The 22,026-nt window shown below is 41.5% G+C and overlaps 1 protein-coding gene across 3 annotated transcripts in view; it reads left to right on the plus strand.

Annotated features, from left to right (window-relative positions):
• Window positions 1–1,084: 1,084 nt before the first annotated feature.
• LOC143935475 (heat shock factor protein 4-like) overlaps window positions 1,085–22,026 on the plus strand; it is a 74,177-nt gene continuing 53,235 nt past the window's right edge. The window contains exons 1-2 of one of the 3 annotated variants that reach the window (XM_077459379.1): window positions 1,085–1,449; window positions 5,403–12,699. In XM_077459379.1, coding sequence (XP_077315505.1) covers window positions 8,836–10,773 — 1,938 coding nt within the window. In that variant the 5' untranslated portion in view covers window positions 1,085–1,449; window positions 5,403–8,835 and the 3' untranslated portion in view covers window positions 10,774–12,699. Of the gene's footprint in view, window positions 1,450–5,402; window positions 12,700–22,026 lie in introns of those variants that run through there. The other 2 variants (XM_077459380.1, XM_077459381.1) reach the window with 2 other exon arrangements.

The following is a 22,026-nucleotide window of genomic DNA, read 5'->3' on the forward strand; positions in this document are numbered from 1 at the left end:
ATTTTTCCTAAACTACTCAACCACTCCTCTCTCTGATCTCGACAGCATACAGGTTAATTCTTCTGTAGTCCAAGACAGGAAAGAGGAGGGCTCTATGAAATAACACAGGAAGACCACAGAGGACTCAGGACAGCTCTGAAATTCTGAAAAGATTTTTTTGCGCTTATCAAACAGATATAACAAAAGGCTTTTAATAGTATATTGAACAGACCAAAAGGGAGCTAATACTTATAGAATTGTGGTCTAGACTACCATGGAACACCAGAAAGATAGGCACCTCATCCCCTGTACATATTTGATCTATAAAAATGAAAAGAAAAAAGGGGGAATTTTGCGGTGCTGTAATACAGAATGAAATACATGAAAGGTACTATATTAATATATATTTTCCCCTTTTTTATTCTAGCCTTGACTTACCTTCGTCTATGCCCTCCTTCTATTGAGTGGCCATCTGTGGGCAGAGGGTTACACATATTTTCCACACTTAGTGGCTGGTTTTTAGTGCATCTGAGGGTTCAGTTAGTGGAGGGTAAGCGCTTCTTCTTGAATCTTCACATGGAAAGCTTCTCACACATTTTATAATTTCTTGTTTATGTCTTCCAAATCTTACATTGAATATTACTAATTTCTGTTTTTCTCAAACACTTGTTAGTTTGCACATCCCCTGATGAAGCCAATGCGAAACTTGTTGTGATAAAGTGCAGCAAGTACCACATGTCTTGTCTTCAGGACCCCTCCATTTGTTTATGTATATCTTCTTGTGATTGTACTATGTGCAATTTTTTAATTGTATCTTAATAAATGAATACATTTTATATAGTACCTTTCATGTATTTCATTCTGTATTACGGCACTGCAAAAATCCCCCTCTTTTCTTTTCATTTTTATAAACGGAGCTAATACTTGTTGGGGCTTACATGCATTGTAACAGCTTGTAGGCAATACACAAGGACACGTTCTAGTACAATGTATCACAGGATGCATTTGTCATACACAGCTGTGTGATCTTATACGACTGAAGTGTCTTAGCGATGTGCAGTGATGCATTGCCTTTCGGTGGGTTTGTATGAGCCCTTTACATAATATTGTATGTTTGTTCAGAGCTTTGTATGAATACTGCATCACTGAGCATTGTTCTGTGCTGGGGAGAGGGGGTCGGTGCCAGCAAAATAGTGCTGAGTGGTTCACAGTGTGACCTGGTGGTGTGAATCAGCTGCAACCACTCTCATTGTGACACTGTGACCTCAGCCCATGGGTTCTTCTCAGCTGTCCCTATCACTGTACCATCTCATAGGCATGGAGTTTGAGTAGCACACATCGGTCACCATGCAGGAATCTGCTAATTCCCTGGCGATGGACGGGTACTGCAGCAACGTGCCAGCCTTCCTCTCCAAGCTGTGGACACTTGTAGAAGATCCCGAAACCAACCACCTTATATGCTGGAGCGTGGTAAGTGTTTCATTGGTGAGGCCCAGCTAAAGAGGTTCAGAACTGTAGGGATTAGGGATGCTATAGGGATTTTGTAAGTCTTTTCTATATACAGTACATAGAGGTTAATATCATACCCAGAGATGAAAAGAGAGCGGAGCTAATATTTTAATTTCCTATTTGACCTTCATAAATACACCTGCAGCCAAGAACGATAGCTGGTTGGTTAATCAAGAAAATACATTGATTATGAACTAATATTTAATTTTATGATATATATTTTGTCTTGTAATTCTACCTGAACCTGGCTCTTTTTGTGTATTTTACATTTGCCTTTTGTTACCTACATTTAAATTATTTTCATTAGAAATTATCTTAGAAAAATGTTTATTAAAAAAAAGATTAAAGCATATTTAATCATGAAGGATGAGAAAATGTTGTAAGTTTGTAGTAATATCCTGTGGGTTAATTAGCATATAATTGTGAACCCTTTTTCTGTATTAATACATTATGAGCCATCTAGTCTTAATAATAAAAATCATATTTCACAAATACACATATTACAATCTTTATTGAAAACATGGTGTAAACATCAAAGGTTATTGATGCAAAGACTGTGAACCCATGTATTTAATACATAGTGGATCTACATTACTGGAAATAATCTTAATATTACCCAATCCTGTATTCAAAACAATTCCAGTGTGTGTAAATCCTTGGCGTGTCTAATCATGCCACAGCATTTCATTGGCACTGAGGTCGGTACTGTAGTCTTGAGCATGCTTTCTAATTGAGACACTCCGTTGTTGATACACTTCTGTGTTTTGTAATATTATCAGGCTGCATGACCCTTCTGTTTGGCTTTTCCGAGCCAAATGTCCTGGCATTCTGTTGTAAAATGTCTTCAAACAATTGGAACTCAATAGCGATTGCAAGACGTAACATACTGACTTTACCATGCTTCACAGTTGAGATATGGTTATAGTGGTGGTATTAAATGCATTGCTGCTTCTTGGCATAACACTTGGCATAACATATTGTTCTGCTTTTTTTTAAACTGTTCACTGATCATGCCTAGTAGACATCGGACGAAAAATACTGCTTTTGTAGCGATCGTTCCGATAATCGAATCATTAGTACACAGCTTTTGAGAGCTGATCACAGTTCAAGCACAAAACTTTTTCTCGTACGATTTCAGAACGACTGATTTTTTTTTTAATTAGTATAATATTTGTACAAAAAAAAAAAAAAACATGACCAAGACCACGCATGCTTGGAAATGAAAGACTACATTACAATACAATACATGACATCACTTCCGAAGTTGTATTCTGTTGTACGAGAATTTTCATAACTTTAGTAACCTATTGGTTTTCGATATGAGACTAGCATGCAAACAAAAAAGACAATCATTCATATTCTCATCGTGTGTACCGGGCTTAATGCTGCAAGATGCCAAAGTGGTCATTATCAGGGCAGTTTTTTTTTTGGGAGAGAGAACTAGTTTCTCTCTTTTGATAAACTAGCATAAATATAATTGTTGTTCAGTTGTTTCTTTTGATATACCCATAAATATGAGGTTATCAGGAGCAAGATATGTGGGCAGGCTCTTCATTGCAACCATAGGGTTCACTTTCACTTGTATGAGGGTTGTATGGCATGTGCTTGCATTGTTGATTGTAGGACACCATTTGTAGAGTAGTGATCCATTCTGACTGATTCCAAACTATCTGCTAGTCTGTGAATTGATGGAGGGTCCAAGTCCTTAGAATTTTTTTGTAACGTTTTACAGCCTTGGGAGCGCCAACAACATTTCTAATGGGATTGCTGCACTGAAATCTCTTTTGATCAAGCCATATTGCACTTAAATATTGATGTTTTTGCTATGGCAGGGCAGATCCTGAGTGGAATACTAGACTCATTAATCGAAAAAGGAATCGTTCAATTTTTATTTTATACAGCTGTTTTTATTTGTCATTATGACTTATGAACTATTCATGTAGAAAAAATACAATATATATATATATATATATATATATATATATATATATATATATATATATATATATATATATATATATATATATATATATATATATATATATATATATATATATATATATATTAGTTGAAGCATAAGGTTTAATTAACAAACTGTATCACATCATACCTTATTTCACTGGTCCATCCACTCTCAGTATCATTCCTTGCAAAATAAAAAAAATAGGTAATGATGCAAGCAGTGAAGCATGAGTTCTTCAATGTCCTTGACAGGTACATGGGGGGTTAATTTCCACAAGCTCCAAAACATTCAGTGCAGCGCCTCAGGAGATTGAAGAGATCTTTAGAGTAACAAACCAAACAGACAGCAGAGGGCGCAGTCTAAGCATAGTAAACATATGTTTATTGAATAAAAAGACATTTGGCAACTCACAAGCATCAGAAGAATAAGTGCCTGTCAACAATATCTCAATCTGGTGGTCTGCTGCTGGAACCACAGTATCACAGATGCAGAGAATCCAGTCCACAATGTGCAGCTAGCAGCACCGACCCAGGGACAACCAGGAAGCAGGGAAGCTTCTCTGACAGGCGTGGGAACCAAATCTGTGACATCAGACGCCAGGAGGTGTGAATAGAGTGCTACGCATTTCGAGGTGATCCTGCCTCTTTCTCGAACACTTTAGTGCACTGCTGGAGTGTTGACAGCTTACCATATCTGTGAAAGTATCTCCAAGTCCTCTCTGCAGCAACCTGAATTCCATGTAATATACTTCTGGTGTCCATAGATACTTCATAAATATAGAGTACTTTATGGCCTCATAATCATCATTCTTTCCAGTTGACCAGAGTTTTGCCTCTCAGCCCTGATGCCAGATACCAGGCCTACCATGTAGGCAAGTCCCAGACCCTATATCATTTGCAAATATATTAAAAAGTAGGGGTCCCTGCTGGTAACAGGTGTAAGGGGCATTCCTCCCAATAATCCACATTGTAATGGAATATTTTATAATTTCCCCACTGACCACCAATATAAGGGGCATTCTTCCTGCTTTCCATCACGGTAAGAGGCATGTTTCCCACTGACCCCAATGTAAAGGTGCATTCTTCCCACTGACCACCAATGTAACAGATCATTTTTCCCACTGACCATTTAGGCAGTGGGAAAATGCCTTGCTTTTGGTGGTATGTGTCAGAAAAAAAGCCTGGAATTTTTAATCACTAGGAGCAGTGGGCAGTTTGTGAAAAATGACTAATGCTGTTGGTCGGTGAGAGGAAATATAATAAGACCCTCTTAAGATTCAGATCTCAGTTCAGCTCCCCCTTAAACTCTATTTCAGGCTTCAGATCAGCCCTTCAAACTTATTATACTTCTCTTCTTATCTTAGATTAGCCACCTTTAAACGCCCCTTCGGGTCTCAGATAAGTTCTCTTCTGATCTCAGATCATCTTGGCTTAAAGCTTCCTTCAGACCCCTGCCCTGATCAGCACCCCCTTTAAACGTCTCTTCAGACCTCCCCACCTTTACCTTTACTTCAGACTCCCAGATCAGACCTTCTTTAGAACCCAGATCATCATCCTACCCTCCTCTGTCCATCCTCCACAACTCAGACCTTAGAGCAGCACAGAGGCTCAGAGCACTCTGAGTGTGTATGTTCCTAGCCTTTCCTAGCAACTCTGTGCCATATGCATGCTCCTGTACAAGACCCTGTACCTGTCGGTGGTCAGCAGTGCTGGCTGGGATGAGCATTCCAGCACTCGGCTCCAGGACATAAACTGGGTCTGGGGGACCCTCAGATTTCGTTCTCACCCCGGGACAATCTTGCAGAAAATGGGAAAGTTGGGAGGTATGACTACACTAAAAGCCACATATATGGGGTGCACCTTGTAAGGATTAAGGTATATGTTGAAACAAAATGGTTGACCTTATGTCTTACTAAATACATGTATTTTTCTATCCTTCTCTTTAAAATAAGGACTAGTCATCTATTGTCACGTACTCATCAAGAAGAGGCCGCATCAGCCCTAAAAAGCAGTCTACGCCCAGAAGATTGTCTTATCAGCTGATAACACCCGGAGAATTGTCTTTCCTTTGCAAAAATGTTGTTTTTTTACATTTGCTGATGTTTGCCCTTTTCTGTCTATAAAAGATGTAATAAAGAAGCCTCAGAGCCAGAGTCAGTCAGAGACAGTCAGAGTTAACGACGGACTTCTGAGCAGAAATACTGAATACCTCTGTGTCTCTTTGCTTGGATAAGAACTCTAACTAACAATTGGGAAACGGTAACATAACCTGACAAATAGGTGACTTGTTGAGGTCACACCTAACATTTCTGGCGCCGCGAACACGGACTCGCTGAAGAAACTACAAGAGGCGAACGAACATAAGGACGGAACGAAATGGTCGGGCACATCAAGAACCACAGACAAATCCTGCGCAGGTAAGAAAAGCTTTATTTTCTTATAAACTCTGTGCTTCTTAGATTTGTGCCCACCTGATCTGTCTGAATTGTTCTTCAGGTAAACACCAACCTCTGTAGTAAGCGGGTCTTGAACTTAATATTTTGGCTTATGTTACCGTTGTTTCTTGTCTGTCTACTTGTCATCTGTCTGTTGTGACTGAGATAAGCCCTGTTTGTATGGTGTGAATTGAAACATATATCATCCCAATGGGTAACGGAATGCGCCCTTAACTCGTAAGAGTACTTTGGGGGTCCGACACTTAAGTTTGATATACGCTTTTTGATTCATGAGCCTAAAAACGGGTTGAAAGTATAAGTCCTGACTGCCTCGATAAAGCAGGAATAAGAAACGAATGCTGAGAGATTCCATGGTAATGGGAAGGGAATAAAGGTCTCCACAAAGTCCCGGAGACCTAGTCATATGTGTTTGGCCACCAAAAGGGAATGCTTGTATATGTTGTAGCCGTCAGTCTGGTCATAATATTTGTCAGTTGGCTAGCATATAAGGTAATTCGATTTCAGAAATCTCATCCAGGAGAGGTTTTTAGTATTTTGGCACCCTAGGAGGAGAAGGCAACGAGACACTTAGTAAGTGATCCAAACGCCACCTAGGCAGGACTGTCAAAATGGGCCAGACACATGGTAAACCCCAGGAGGAACCTCAGAAATGTTATGCTGTTAAAGACATAATTACAATGTTGTATGGGAAGGATAAGGCACAGGGCACGAATAGGATTCTCAAGAAATTGGGGATGGATGGAGAAAATGGATTAAGTGTAGAAGGTTGGGAAGAAATAAAGAAAGACAGACAGGGAGAGATATTGCAGAACAGATGGGTATCACAAATACAATGTTTAATTAAGGTTTCCAACAGGGCTAAAGAGGAGGGATGGGAGTATTGTCAGGAAAAGGGTGGATGGGATATGAAGGTCCGACACAAAAGTCTTCCTTCTGCTCCCGGCGATAGGGTAAATACGGGAGGTACTCCACCTCCTTATAACACCACCACACCAGGTAATGAAAGACCAAAACTTTATCCTTCCTTAAGAGGAAGAGGATGGGTATGCCGAGTATGCGGTATCCAGAACCCAGACTGGGCACAGGAATGTGTGCATTGCGGCGCTCAAAGACCAGAGCCCGTAGCTCCAGTCCATAGTCGGACTAGGGTAATACAAGTAAATAATCCAAATGCGGGTCAAGCAGGACAGCCACCTACAGTGACCCGACAAGTCGTTCTGAGGACATGGACACCTTGGTCGGCTGACACTCTTATGGCATTAATACAGAATGCTCCTGATCCCGTAGCAAAACCTGTCGCATTCTGTAGATTCGTGACACAATTACTAGACACACATGAAGCAACTTGGCAAGATGGGGAAGATATATGTAGACATAAAATGACACTAACGATGTTTAATCAATTTATGAATGAAATTGCTCCACATAGACCGAATGGGGATCCTACCACAGATCCACCAGGAATACACCCTCGTCATATAGACTCTAGACCCCTGTTTATTGCTCAGTTACGAGAATTTTGCCAAGGGAAACAGCAGGAAAGGGGTTCGACAGCGCCCATAAAACAGGCCCCAGGTCAGACTGTTACAGAATTTTACCTCAACATGGAAAGCATGATGGCTGACGAAGGTCTAGATTTAGCCTTACCCGTCACCATTAGGGCTTTCAATCGACAGTTTATGGAAGGACTAGTACCCCAAATAGGTGACAAACTGAAGGCATGTACTCCCGAATGGAGAGCCATACGGGACAGAGGAACATTGTTGCAGAAAGCACAAGGCATAGAGGCTGATTTAGCAGAAACTAAACCCAGAAGGACACCGGGAGTTAACACTGTTGCCCGGGTCAATGAAGGAGGGAATTCCTCCCGTAAACCTCTTACCTGTTATTACTGCAACAAGGTGGGACATATAAAAAGAGACTGTAGGAAAAGGATAAAAGACGAACAGGAAGGAAACACGGACAGAGACACGAGGGACTACAGACAGAGGCGTACCAATGATAGGGACGATCCAACCGCATGACTTGCCCCAGTCCTAGCTGAATCAGAGAACAAAATGCTCCACATGTTGATGAAGGTGGAAGGTAAACATATTCCTTGTTTGGTTGACACAGGAGCGTCACGTAGTCTGTTGTCTGATTCAGTAGTCCCTCCACACATGACGTCCCGTGACACCATACCCATAAGTGGTTATGACGGACTCCTGTCCGATGCCCCACTGACTAAACCTTAAAAAGTAAAAATAGGGGGAATGGCTACCGCCTGACACTTGTGTATTGTTGCAATATGTAGATGACCTATTGTTATGTTGTCCGGATAACGATACTTGTTTAAAAGCCACTCTCTCATTGTTACAATTCCTGGCTGAAAAAGGGTGCAAGGTGAATAGAACTAAGTTACAGGTATGCCAGAAAAAGGTTGTCTTTTTGGGCCACTGTATATCCCAGGGTACTCGACACCTCACTGAAGACCGAGTCCAGGCCATAAGACAAATGAATATCCCACGCAACTTTAAGCAACTTCGTATGTTTCTGGGAATGGTATCATATTGTAGACAATGGATACCACATGCCAGTTCTCTGATGCAGCCATTATATGATTGCTTGAAAATAGTACCCTATGTACTCACAGAAGCAGGTCATGAATCTTTTAGCACCTTAAAAAGGTTACTAATTTCGGCACCTGCGATCGGGATCCCTGATTATACCAAAACATTTCATTTGTACATTGCTGAAATCACGGGACACGCAACAGGGGTGTTGACACAACAACACATCAAACAAAGGCCGGTAGCATACTTCTCGGCGGCTCTCGATCCTGTCTCTAGAGGATCACCGTCCTGTGTACGAGCAGTTGCAGCAGTGTCAATTATCATTGACAAATCCTCAGAAATTGTCTTAGACAATCCTGTAGTGGTACATACCACACATGACATACACGCCATCTTGTCACAGGTCCAGCCAAAAACACATATCAATGGCAAGGCAGCTGCGTCTACAATGCACCTTGCTCCTACCCCCCAATGTTACCTTTCAGCGATGCACTTCTTTTAACTTAGCACAGCTTTTACCATTACAGACAGATTTGACAGGGGGGAGTAATGATGATAATGGTGTAGATACAGCACAAGATACTCAGGATTCTGACACACTTTCATTTCAGGACATAACATCTGATGAACACGATTGTTTCCAACTTATGGAACAAGAAACCACGGGGTTCCCACATGTCACAGACATACCCATTGCAAATGCAGAACACACACTGTACATAGATGGTAGTAGATTTGCCGATGACAAAGGTAAATATCACACAGGTTATGCTGTGGTAACGGACACACAGGTAATTGAGGCAAAGTCACTACCAGCACACATGTCGGCACAAGAAGCGGAACTAACCGCTCTAGAGAAAGCCCTAGAACACTTGGAGGGACAAGAAGGGAACATTTACACTGATTCCGCATACGCCTACGGTGTGGCACATGATTATGGCCACATATGGAAAGCTAGAGGTTACCTTACAGCAGCAGGCACACCTGTTAAACATGGTGAAGGAATCAAAAGAGTCCTGAACAATCTTCAAAAGGTTATAAGAGTAGCCATCATGAAGATAGCGGCACACACGAGCGCAAAAACAACTGAGGCAAAAGGAAACGCATTTGCAGATTTAACTGCAAAGAAGGCAGCTCTAGGGGAAGTAAGCCCTGAGACCTTAGCCACAGTACAGGTGAGTATGCCCGAAACCACATGGCAGCAGCTAATGGAACTACAGGAACAAGCAGGGGCTATTGAGAAGGACCGTTGGGTTAAGGAGGGAGCTGCACCAGGCCTTGACAATGTATGGAGAGAAGGAGACAAAATATGTCTACCCGCTTCTCTATACCCCGCAATGGCAGCGGCTGTTCACTTACCCACTCATGTCAGCTCCAATTCTATGTATAGGATTGTAAGCCAAGGATGGCTAGCCCCTGGATTCAGTAGTACTGCAAGGAACTACTGTGCTGCATGCCAAATCTGTCTGATTAATAACCCAGGACAGAGAGTGAAAACCCCACGTAAACATCAGGTCCGGGCCCAATATCCCTTTCAGAGACTGCAGATTGACTACATACAAATGCCTAAGAGCGGCCCCTTTGAATTTGTTCTCGTGTGCATCTGCCTATTTTCAGGCTGGTCCGAAAGTTATCCTGTGAAATCAGCTACGGCAAAAGCCACCGCCAAGAAACTGATTACTGAGCTGATACCTAGGTTTGGTCTCCCAGAAACAATAGAATCAGATAGGGGGACACATTTCACGGGAGAAATAATGCAAAATGTGATGGCAATGTTAGGGGTTCAACAAAGTTTTCATACCCCTTACCACCCACAGAGTTCAGGATCAGTAGAAAGAGTAAATGGTACAATCAAGCTGAAAATACAAAAAGCTATGCAGGAGTTGAACAAACCATGGCCTGAGTGCCTACCCTTAGCTTTGTTCTCTATTAGGTACACCCCAACAGGAAAAACCGGGTTATCCCCATATGAAATACTGTTTGGAAGTGCACCTAGATTAGGTTTATATTTTCCTCAAAGTATGCAATTACAATGTGATAGTTTAACTACGTATGTAATACAGTTGCAACAGCGTCTGACTAAAATCCACAAGAGTGTGTATTCTTCTCTTCCAGACCCTAATTCTGTCACAGGTACACACGATCTACAACCAGGAGACTATGTGTATGTAAAGAAACATACCAGAAAGACACTGGAACCAAGGTTTGAAGGTCCTTTCCAGGTGCTATTGATTACAGCAACCTCAGTGAAATTGGAAGGGAAACCTACCTGGATCCACGCTTCTCATTGTAAAAAGGAGCCAGTTGGCAAATGACAACATGTATCTTTTTATTGTTTCAGTAATTCTGGCTAATAGTTTGGTTACCTCACAGAATAAAATACACAAGGATGAAGGATTTTCTAAAAAAATGTTATTACTGAAGTTTAAATATGCTTATGCCCAGAAGTCAGGATATGAGAAATGTTGGATTTGTAGCAAATTACACCCCAGCACAGCAAGTATACCACTGATGGCAGTTCCTATAAACTATACTGATCTTGCTAACAGTAGCATTAACATAATTAGAACAAATACCAGCGAGACAGTAATGTTTAAGTCAAATGGCCTCGCCTTTTCCCCTGATTGGTGTTTCAGCTTAGGGAACACAACGGGAGGAAATGGAGAATGCCAAGACAGCAAGTTTAATTTGTCCATTGTCGTATTAAATGGAAGCTTCTATCCCAGTAATTCCAGCACACACCAGACATTATCTGACTTCCTCACTAACATTGTGGATAATAATGTTAGGTGGTTAGTATCCAACTTATCCCTCTATGGATACACCTCTCGTTATAGAAATGATATCAGTTCAAGATCAGTAGCTCTAGGAAACAATATATACATCTGTTGTGAGGATAAATGTTATACTTGGATACCTAGAAGAGCTCAGGGATGGTGCTACCTCGCAAGTTTAGTACCAGTAATGGGAGTAGTAGGTGATGAACGAGGTGATCACCTATTAGAAGCTAGCATGCATCCTAGATATCCCCTCAGGTATCGTAGTAAAAGAGAAATATTCCTGAAGAAGGACATGGCATGGGCTTGGTTCCCGTCCTGGACAGGATGGGGTATAGACTTAATGAAACAACTAAATAACTATACAGGAATTATTAATGATGTTTTGGAGAAAAACTCTGATGATATTACTAAGTTAAATCTGGAGACCAGAGCCATCAGACAACAATTAGAATTACATGAATTAGCAATTGAAAGTATGAGTGCAGCACTGACAGGACTCTGTGAAACTACTGAGGACTATGAGTGCTGTACTTGGATACATAACACCAGCATTGAGGTACCTGACTATTATGACATCATTGCACAACACCGTATGGAAGTAAAGAATTTACAAGAGAAGGCCCGAAATATTGGTCGCGACTGGGATCCGTTTGGTGGAACTTTTAGTTTCTCAGGGTTATTCTCTTGGGTTAAGAAGGCAGCAATGACGATTATAGTGGTGCTCTTATTCGTATTTTTCTTTTATGCATGCTTTAAACTGCTCATGTGCTTTTGCAAGAAAGCCAAGGTAAATGATGCGGAAAAGATGGAACTTTTGTGAAGATAGGTAGATTTAGTTTCTTGACATCACCCATCTGTCAGAAAAGCCACTCTTCCTGAATTTTAGATGTTGGTACTGTCCAGGGGGATGGGTATATACCCCTCTGACAACTCGCGGTCAGGGAGAGTACTCTGGATATAGGCCGACTAGAACTTGTTCAGGTGGACCCAGGGCAAGAGGGAGGGGTGATGTCAAAGGGGGAAATGTAAGGATTAAGGTATATGTTGAAACAAAATGGTTGACCTTATGTCTTACTAAATACATGTATTTTTCTATCCTTCTCTTTAAAATAAGGACTAGTCATCTATTGTCACGTACTCATCAAGAAGAGGCCGCATCAGCCCTAAAAAGCAGTCTACGCCCAGAAGATTGTCTTATCAGCTGATAACACCCGGAGAATTGTCTTTCCTTTGCAAAAATGTTGTTTTTTTACATTTGCTGATGTTTGCCCTTTTCTGTCTATAAAAGATGTAATAAAGAAGCCTCAGAGCCAGAGTCAGTCAGAGACAGTCAGAGTTAACGACGGACTTCTGAGCAGAAATACTGAATACCTCTGTGTCTCTTTGCTTGGATAAGAACTCTAACTAACAATTGGGAAACGGTAACATAACCTGACAAATAGGTGACTTGTTGAGGTCACACCTAACAACCTACAGTACCACTTACAGGCATACCCCACTTTTAAGTACACAATGGGGTTTATTTACTAAAGCTGGAAAGTGCAAAATCAGGCTGACTTCTGCATAGAAACCAATGAGCTTCCAGGTTTTATTGCCAAAGCCGTAATTGAACAATCTGGGATTAGAAGCTCATTGGTTTTTGTGCAGAAGGGAGCCTGATTTTGCACTTTCCAGCTTTAGTAAATAAACCCCAATGTGTACTTAAAAGTGGGGTATGGCTGTACTACATTTCCACTCACCATCAATGTAAAAGGTCACTACACTAATCACCAATGTAAGGGGTCCTAATCCCACTGACCAAGAATGTTGACAATGGGCAGTACAGCTTGATGACTTAGTGGCTGTTAGCGTTTCTGCCTTTGGCCTTCAGTTTGAATCCTGACCAGGACATTACCTGCAAGGAGTTTGTATGTCATCCCTTGGCTTGTGCAGGTTACCCCCTGGGTACTCAGATTTCCTCCCAAACTCTAAAGACATGCTGGTAGGGTAAATAGCTCAACTGAGTGTGCTCAAGATGGCTACCCCACCTCCTAAGTGATTTGAGTCCCCAAGGAGAAAAGAGCTAAAGAAATGAAAATAAAAAAATAAAGATCGCTATACTGATCACCAATGTAAAGGGGACACAATTTAAAAAAAAATTCTGACGATTATTATTATTCATTTAATTTTTTTGATTATTACTGAAAGTAATGTTTTTGAATAGAGCAGAAGCGAGGTAAAAAATGCCAACTAGCAGTAAAAAAACAGAGCTTCTAATCCTTCTACACTCCAAGACTAATGCCGCGTACACACGATCAGAATTTTGGTCGGAAAAAGTTCTGATGGTTTTCCCGACCGAATTCCGACGGGATTCTGCTCAAGCTGTCTTGCATACACACGGTCACACCAAATTCCGACCGTCAAGAACGTGGTGACGTACATCACATACGACGGGACTAGAAGAAGAAAGTTCGATAGCCAGTAGCCAATAGCTTCCATCTTGTAGTTGAATCTGAGCATGCGTGAGCTTTTGCGCGTCAGAATTGCATACAGACGAACGCATTTTCGGATAGGAACTTTTTCCGACCGAAAAATTGAGAACATGCTCTCAATCTTTTGCTGCCCAAAATTCGGCCAGCAAAAGTCTGATGGAGCATACACACGATCGCATTTTCCGACCAAAAGCTCTCATCGGTCTTTTGCTGGCTGAATTTCCGAAAAAAGGTTTGGCTGGAGTTGGATATAAGTCGAGGAGGTTGTGTGTTATTTCAGTGATGTTTTGAATGGGTTGATTAACAAGCAATACCAGAATAAAAAGTGGGTTCATTATCTCTGAGGGAATTCGGTTTTATTACACAAGCTGCTATCTCAGTGTATTTAAATGGAGCGATGTGAGTCATGTTTTTAAGGTCAAAGTCAAGAAATGCTACTGTAGTTTTATCAGCCATTTTATCGCCCATGTCCTGTGTGCAAAGTTTTCGGTAAAGACATTCGTTTGTCTCTGATTGTCATCAGTCTCGTTATTGCTCGTTGAGTTGTACTGGCTTGTGACCAAGAATGTATCTTGGTCACAAGGTGAACTTAAATCAGTTATGAAATACTTTTATAAGCAAAACAAGGAAATAGTCAAAGAACACAATTCACTTTTTAGCCCCTAGCCAGAATCTTCAGTTATTTAAATTTCATCTTCTTTATAGATAATTCCAAGTGCATTTCTGATTCCGAGTACACATGACCGGACTTTTCGGAAGACTAGGCCCGATGGAATCATTCTGTCGGACAATCCGATCGTGTGTGGGCTAATCCAATCGTTTTTCGTTTAAATAAACTGACGGACCTAGAAATAGAACATGTTTCAAATCTGTCCGACTGACTCAATTCCTACCCGGAAAACCGTTCATCTGTATGCTGGTCCGACGGACCAAATACGAAGCAAGGAAAGCTATTGACTACTGGCTATTGAACTTTCTTAACTTTCTTTTTTAGTCCCGTCTTACGTCATCACGTACAAAACGAACGGGCTTTCGAATGGACTTAGTCCGTTCATGTGTGGCCAAGTCCGTTCATTCAGAAAGTCTGTCGAAAGTCCGTCGGGAAGACCGTCGGACCTAGTCTGCCAGAAAGTCCGGTCGTGTGTATGCGGCATTAAAGTGTACCTCTACTTTAAGTAGAACTAAAGGCCAAAAACATTTTTTCCCCCCATGCTCAGGAGGTCAGCACTACAATATTATGTTGTTTTTTGTTTTGTAAGAACATGTGCTTTCAAGAATAAGTTCACTTTTAAAAAATAAATAAAACATAAACATTTTTTGCAGTTAAAAAATGCATTTGCTTTTTGTTTTGTGTAGGAGCCTGAAAAGCATTGCAGCAGCAATCAGCAGGTCTCCTGCAGGCTGTCAGTGTAAGCTGCCCGTCTGTACATTGTACAGCATTGCACGCAGTTTCACATTGACAGGAAGAGTCAATGAACTACCACAGCGCTTAACAGCACCGTAATAGTTCACTGAGAACTACAAGTGACCAGTCACAAAGCATGTCCGTACTTGTAGTTCATTTATTCCCAGAACTCTGTGAATGGCTGACACGGTCATGTGGGCAGAGCCCTGCACAGCCACGCTCTTTTCAAAAAAATGACAACGTGTATGGGGAACTTCTACCCATACTGCTGTCATAGGGAAGGGGGTAATCAGGGAGTGGCTGAAGTAGTGGGAACATGTTACATGTTCCACCCTAAAAAATGGCTGGAAAAATGTAACATATTCCCAAAGGGAAATTTATCCTTTAACCACTTCAGCCCCAGAAGAATTTACCCCCTTCCTGACCAGAGCACTTTTTGCGATTCGGCACTGCGTCGCTTTAAGCAACAACATGGCTCCCAAACAAAATTGACGTCCTTTTTTTCCCACAAATAGAGCTTTCTTTTGATGGTATTTGATCACCCCTGCGGTTTTTATTTTTTGCGCTATAAACAAAAAAAAAAGCAACAATTTTGAAAAAAATGCATTATTTTTTACATTTTGCTATAATTAAAAAAAAAAATATATATATATATATATATATAAAAATTTTTCCCTCAGTATAGGCCTATATGTATTCTTCTACATTTTTTTGTGTTAAAAAAAAAACAATAAGCGTTTATTGATTGGTTTGTGCAAAAGTTATAGCGTTTACAAAATAGGGGATAATTTTATGGCATTTTTATTAATAATTTTTTACTAGTAATGGCAGCGATCAGCGATTTTTATCATGACTGCGACATTATGGTGGACACATCAGACATTTTTGACACATGTTTGGGACCATTGTCACTTATACAGCAATCCGTGCTATACAAATGCACTGATTCCTGTGTAAATGACACTGGCAGTAAAGAGGTTAACCACTAGGGGGCAGTGTAGGGGTTAAGTGTGTCCTGGGGAGTGATTCTAACTGTGGGGGGGGTGTGGCTATGTGTGACACATCACTGATCTATGTCCCAATCACAGGGAGCAGAGATCAGTGACACTGTCACTAGGCAGAACGGGGAGATGCTTGTTTACATTAGCATCTCCCTGTTCTTCCTCTTTGTGTGACAATCACGGGTATCCCCGCATACATCGAGTCTGCGGGACCCACGACCCAACTCACAGAGCTTGCCGTGGGCACCCGCTGGCCGCCTCTTAAAGGGCAACGTACAGGTACATTCGTTTTCCTGTACGAGCCCTTCTGCCGATATATATCGGCGTGAGGCGGTTGGCAAGCGGATAAGTCATGTAAAAGTGAAGTTATTTATTTTTTTCTTATATAATACTTACCTAGGTGGATGCAGCATCGGTCCCCAGTGCCTCTAAGGCTGAGAACCGAGCAATCTAACACCCCTGATCGCTTGTTTCCCAGTGCTCCGTGAGCAGAGAGCAGGAGACTGTCAGTCACCGGCTCTCTGCTCTGCCCCCTCTCCCCCACTCACTGGAGTGCTGGGCTGTGGAGGGGGATGGGAGAGGCTGGCTCAGGCTCTCAAGGGCTCACTATAAAGCAAAATATATTCATGTGTTTCCTGAAAAATTATTGTCTAAAAGTTTATGAAATTAAATAATGATTATCTAAAAGGTAAAGCAATTAAATGATATAATGACAATCAATCACCCTATACATTTATTAGGTATCACTAATAGCTGAGTGACAATTGATTAGAAAAATGAAAGGCTGAACCAGGCAACGGTCTAGGGTTCTGGGTGGATCCTGACCGTATGGTTGCGATTTTTCCTCAGCTTGGATCAGCTCTGTGCTGTCAGCCAACAGCGGGCTTCAGCATCTAACATAATATGTGGCACATAATTGTGAAGTGGAAGGAAAATGATAAATGTTTTTCAAATTTTACAAATAAATATCTGAAACGTGTGGTGTGCATTTGTATTCAGACCCCCCTCCCCCCCAGTCAATACTTTGTAGAACCACCTTTCGGTGCAATTACAGCTGCAAGTCTTTCTGTGGATGTCTCTACCAGCTTTTCACACCCGGAGTGATATTTTTGCCCATTCTTCTTTGCAAAATAGCTCAAGCTCTGTCAGATTGGATGGAGAGCGTCTGTGAACAGTAATTTTCAAATCTTGTCACAGATTCTCAATTGGATTTTAGCTCTGGACTTTGACTGGGCCATTCTAACACATGAATATGCTTTGATCTAAACTATTCCATTGTAGCTCTGGCTGTATGTTTAGGGTTGTTGTCCTGCTAGAAGGTGAACCTCTGCCCCGGTCTCAAGTGTTTTACAAACTCTTAACAGGTTTTTTTCTAAGATTGCCCTGTATTTGGCTCCATCCATCTTCCCATCAGCTCTGACCAGCTTATCTGTCCCAGCTGAAGAAAAGCGTCCCCATAACATGATGCTGCCACCACCATGTTTCACGGTGCGGATGGTGTGTTCAGAATGATGTGCAGTGTTAGTTTTCCGCCACACATAGCGTTTTGCTTTTAGGCCCAAAAGCTCAATTTTGTTCTCATCTGACCAGAGCACCTTCTTCCACATGTTTGCTGTGTCCCCCACATGGCTTCCCACAAACTGCAAGCAGGACTTCTTATGGCTTTCTTCTTGCCACTCTTCCATAAAGGTCAGATTTGGGGAATACACGACTATTAGTTATCCTGTGGACAGATTCTCCAACCTGAGCTGTGGATCTTTGCAGCTCCTCCAGAGATACCATAGGCCTCTTGGCTGCTTACCCGAATAAGTGCTCTGTGAGATGTTCAAAGCTTGGGATATTTTTTTATACTCTAACCCTGCTTTAAACTTCTCCACAACTTTATCCCTGACCTGTCTGGTGTGTTGCTTGGCCTTCATGATGCTGTTTGTTCTCTAAAGTTCTCTAACAAACCTCAGGGGGCTTCATAGAGCAGCTGTAATTAGGCTGGATCCACACCTATGCATTTTTTGTGCTTTTTGCATTTTGCAGATTTGCACTATAGAACATGTTCCATAGGAAACCATTTAAATGGACTGTAGTGCAAATCTGCAAAATGCAAAAAGCACAAAAAATGCATAGGTGTGAATCCAGCCTTATACTGAGATTAAATTACACACATGTGGACTCTATTTACTATTTAACTGACTTTTGAAGGTAATTTGTTCCTCTAGATTTCAGTAAGGGTTATCCGAGTAAAGGGGGCTGAATACAAATGCATGCCACACATTTCACATATTTATCTGTAAAAAATGTGGAAAACCATTTATCATTATCCTTCCGCTTCACAATTAGGTGCCACTTTGTGTTGGCCTATCACATAAAATCCCAATAAAATACATTTACGTTTTTGGTCGCAACATGACAAAATGTGGAGAATTTCAAGGGGTGTGAATACTTTTTCAAAGCATTGTAGTGCACAAATCTGGATTATGTAACATACAGAGTGCAGGGATTCAATCTATGAACTGCTACTCATCACAGCGCATCAATCTTACTACTGAACATGTGTAAAATGGAAATATCAAAGTACCTGGATTACAGAAATACATTTTATGTTGTTAGGTGTAGTTTACATTCTATCTTACACAGTTTTCATTTGGAGGAGATACCCTTTACATTGGTAGCTTTCCAACAAGAAAGCACATTCTGTTTTGTCTGTTGGCCCTTGTGCACACGGTCGGAAATTCTGACGGAAAATGTCTGATCGGACCATGTTGTCGGATAATCCGACTGTGTGTGGGCTCCATTGGACTGGAGAGCTGGGCTATAAAACTTTCTGACAACACGATCCGATCGGACTTTGTCTGATTGTGTGTAGAGAATTCCGATAGGACAAAGTGCCACGCATGCTCAGATCAAATTCCTAGACCAAAGCTATTGGCTACTAGCATGAACGTAGTCCCGTCCTAACGAAATAACGTCATCATGTTACGTACGATCGGATTTTCCGACAACTTTGTCCGACCGTGTGTATGCAACACAAGCTTCGGACAAAATCCGTCGGACAAAATCCAACGGATTTTGTTGTCAGAATGTCCGACCGTGTGTACAAGGGCTGAGTCATAGAGTACGCACACAGGTGCTTTTGCAAGACTTTTTTTATTTGAAGTTTATGAGCTGGCATAGATAGGTATTTAGCTAGTTGATGTGGGTTGGTCTGTAGTATCTGCCAGTTAGTACAAAATTTACTTTTATAAACCTGATGGCCTGTGTCGATGTGTTATAATAGGAAAAAATTAAAAATAAAGTAGATATGGCGCTGTTCATTTAATAGGTATAAAGCTAACTTGACTGAGAATTGGATAAAGTAGTAGTGATGCAATTCATTGATTCAAAATTGAATTACTATAATCAAATATGCTCACATATAACTACAAAAAATAAAATGACAACTAATGGTGGTATATAAATATAACATTTTTGAAGTGTTCCAAATAAACTTTTACTGCTAGGCAAGAGTGCTACCCACTACACCACTGTGCCACCTGGTGAACATAAAATACCAATGGAAAATATGAATAAAGTTAATTAAATAAAATATAAAAATCCCATTGCATTAAATAATTAGTGTCCAATAAAGTGCTTTGTGCTAGTGAAAAAATATTAAAATAACGCTGATCAAATTTCCTCTTCAAAAGGTGATCACAGCATACGTGACTTATCCGTGCTCCTATTGTGACTGCACTCACCAGAATTTTCTTACCCGCCTGGGGTATAAGGCATTCACAGTATTTGCCACTGTGTAGCACCCTGAGAACTGGCCCACCCAAGATATTTTGGTAATGTTCCACTCATGTACCATGTAAAGGAGAGAAGGATCCCAATAGAGTAATACTATTAAACCTTTTATTTCAGTAAAAAGATGTGGAAATGTACTCACATTTAGATACAAACAATAAAGCATGTATTGCTGACACTATCGCGACAACCGAAAGTGATGCAAGAACGTGTGTTTACTCCGCCCTACACGTTTCGTCACTCTGATGTCATCTGGAGTGTACCTTTTGTGTTTTAATAACTCGACTACCCACAGATGACTGATCCTAGCACAGGTCATTGTATTTGTATGCTGCAGATTTTGTCCAACAGACACTGTCTGCATTAAAATAATACATATAGTAATTATTTTAACTTTCATTGTATGTTAAAGCTAAACTACAGGAAAAATACTGAACACACAGATAAAATACATATAGGAGAGCTGTTATATCTGAAAAAGAAATGTATTTCCATAAATCCAATTCTGAGATCAACACATCTCTGCCACACAGCACAGACCTGCCTGGTAGGGCAGTAGACTTTATCTTTTTTCAGCTGCTCTTTCACTTAATTTACTAGTCTCCTCCTAATCCTGCAGAGTAGAGAAGTAGCAGACTAATGAGCTTATCGCTCGTCATTCTGCTAATTTTTCTATCAGCATCCTCCTTGCATTGAAACACAACTTGCTAGCTCCTTGTAGTTAGGATTGCCACCTGTCGGGGATTCACACGGATAGTCCATGTTTTGAATCATGTGTCTGGGTTTCAGGTGGACTGAAACCCGGACACATTATTCAGACCAGGCTGTGGCTCCCCAAGTAACCAAGATAGTTCCACACAAATCTGTTGCCACTGTTCTGGCCTATAGTGTCCTGCCATCATATACTGTCCGCCCCATACTGCGCATGCGCAGCGCTTGCGCAGTACGGAGCAGAAGAAGCTTCAAAAAATCTCCGAAGATGAACGTCGCCTGCGCCGTGAGTGGAGGTGGTAGCCCCACTATCCAAGGGGACATAGGGCTGGCAAAATTAGAGGGCCCTCGCCACGCTTCAGGATTGGCCTCGTTTCGCGCGGCTCTTTTTATTCTAACTCTATGTCCACTTGGATGGTGGGGCTAGAACCTCCACTTACGGCGCAGGCGACGTTCATCTTCAGAGATTTTCCAAAGCTTCTTCTGCTCCGTACTGTGCAGGCGCTGCGCAAATGCGCAGTATGGGGCGGACAGTATATGCCAGAACAGTGACAACAGATTTGTGTGCGACTATCTTAGTTACTTGGGGAGCCACAGCCTGGTCTGAATAATGTGTCCGGTATTTTCAGAATCTGTGTGTGCTGTGTACTGCGCATGCGCAGTACACAGCGTACACTATCCGATGGGGGACTGTATATGACAGGACACCACCCAGGAGCTGCGGGCGGCTGTTTTTGGGTAGTTTCGGCATCACCGGGGGGCAGGGTGATGATGTCAGCAAGAGCAATTTGACCCCACCCACTGTTTGCTGTGGTGCTCTATCTGCACCACGTTACTGCTCTCCTTGGGGCATTCAAAGGTGTCCCAGGCCGCTAAAGAGTTCGGGTTTGGCTTGAAGAAAAGGTGGCAACCCTACTTGTACTGCTTCTGATACCAACTGCTTGCATATAGAAATACATTTAATGATGTATTAATGATTACATAGCTGTATCAATCACCTCCTGTCAGGCCAATGCATATATTTGGCCGGAGGAGAGCAGTGCCAATTCCCATATGTTCTCCAGCATCGGCTGCTCATCTGCTCTGTCTAGAGCGTGCAGCAGCACAATTGGTGATTGCTGTGCCCAGAATAACAGATCGGGATACAACTGTTACTGACCAATCACAGGGATCGCACTACCAGTAGTAAACAACAGCTGTTATTCATTACGTCATTGTTTACTACTGTAGTCTCTGTGTTTGGTCACAGTGATCACATGGTACAGGGCCAATCACATCAGTTCTTTGCCATGGGATAGCTGTGGCCAATCGTATCTATTACATTAGTACTGAATGGATGCATGAATGCAGACAAACAGTGTCAAAATGCTTGCACACATCGCTTTTTGCTTTTTTTTTTATACTGTCACCAGAGCAGGTG

Source organism: Lithobates pipiens, unplaced genomic scaffold (genome assembly GCF_037356315.1).
Source record: "Lithobates pipiens isolate NorthernLeopardFrog02 unplaced genomic scaffold, aLitPip1_a1.2 Scaffold_28, whole genome shotgun sequence".
NCBI classification, from domain to species: domain Eukaryota; kingdom Metazoa; phylum Chordata; class Amphibia; order Anura; family Ranidae; genus Lithobates; species Lithobates pipiens.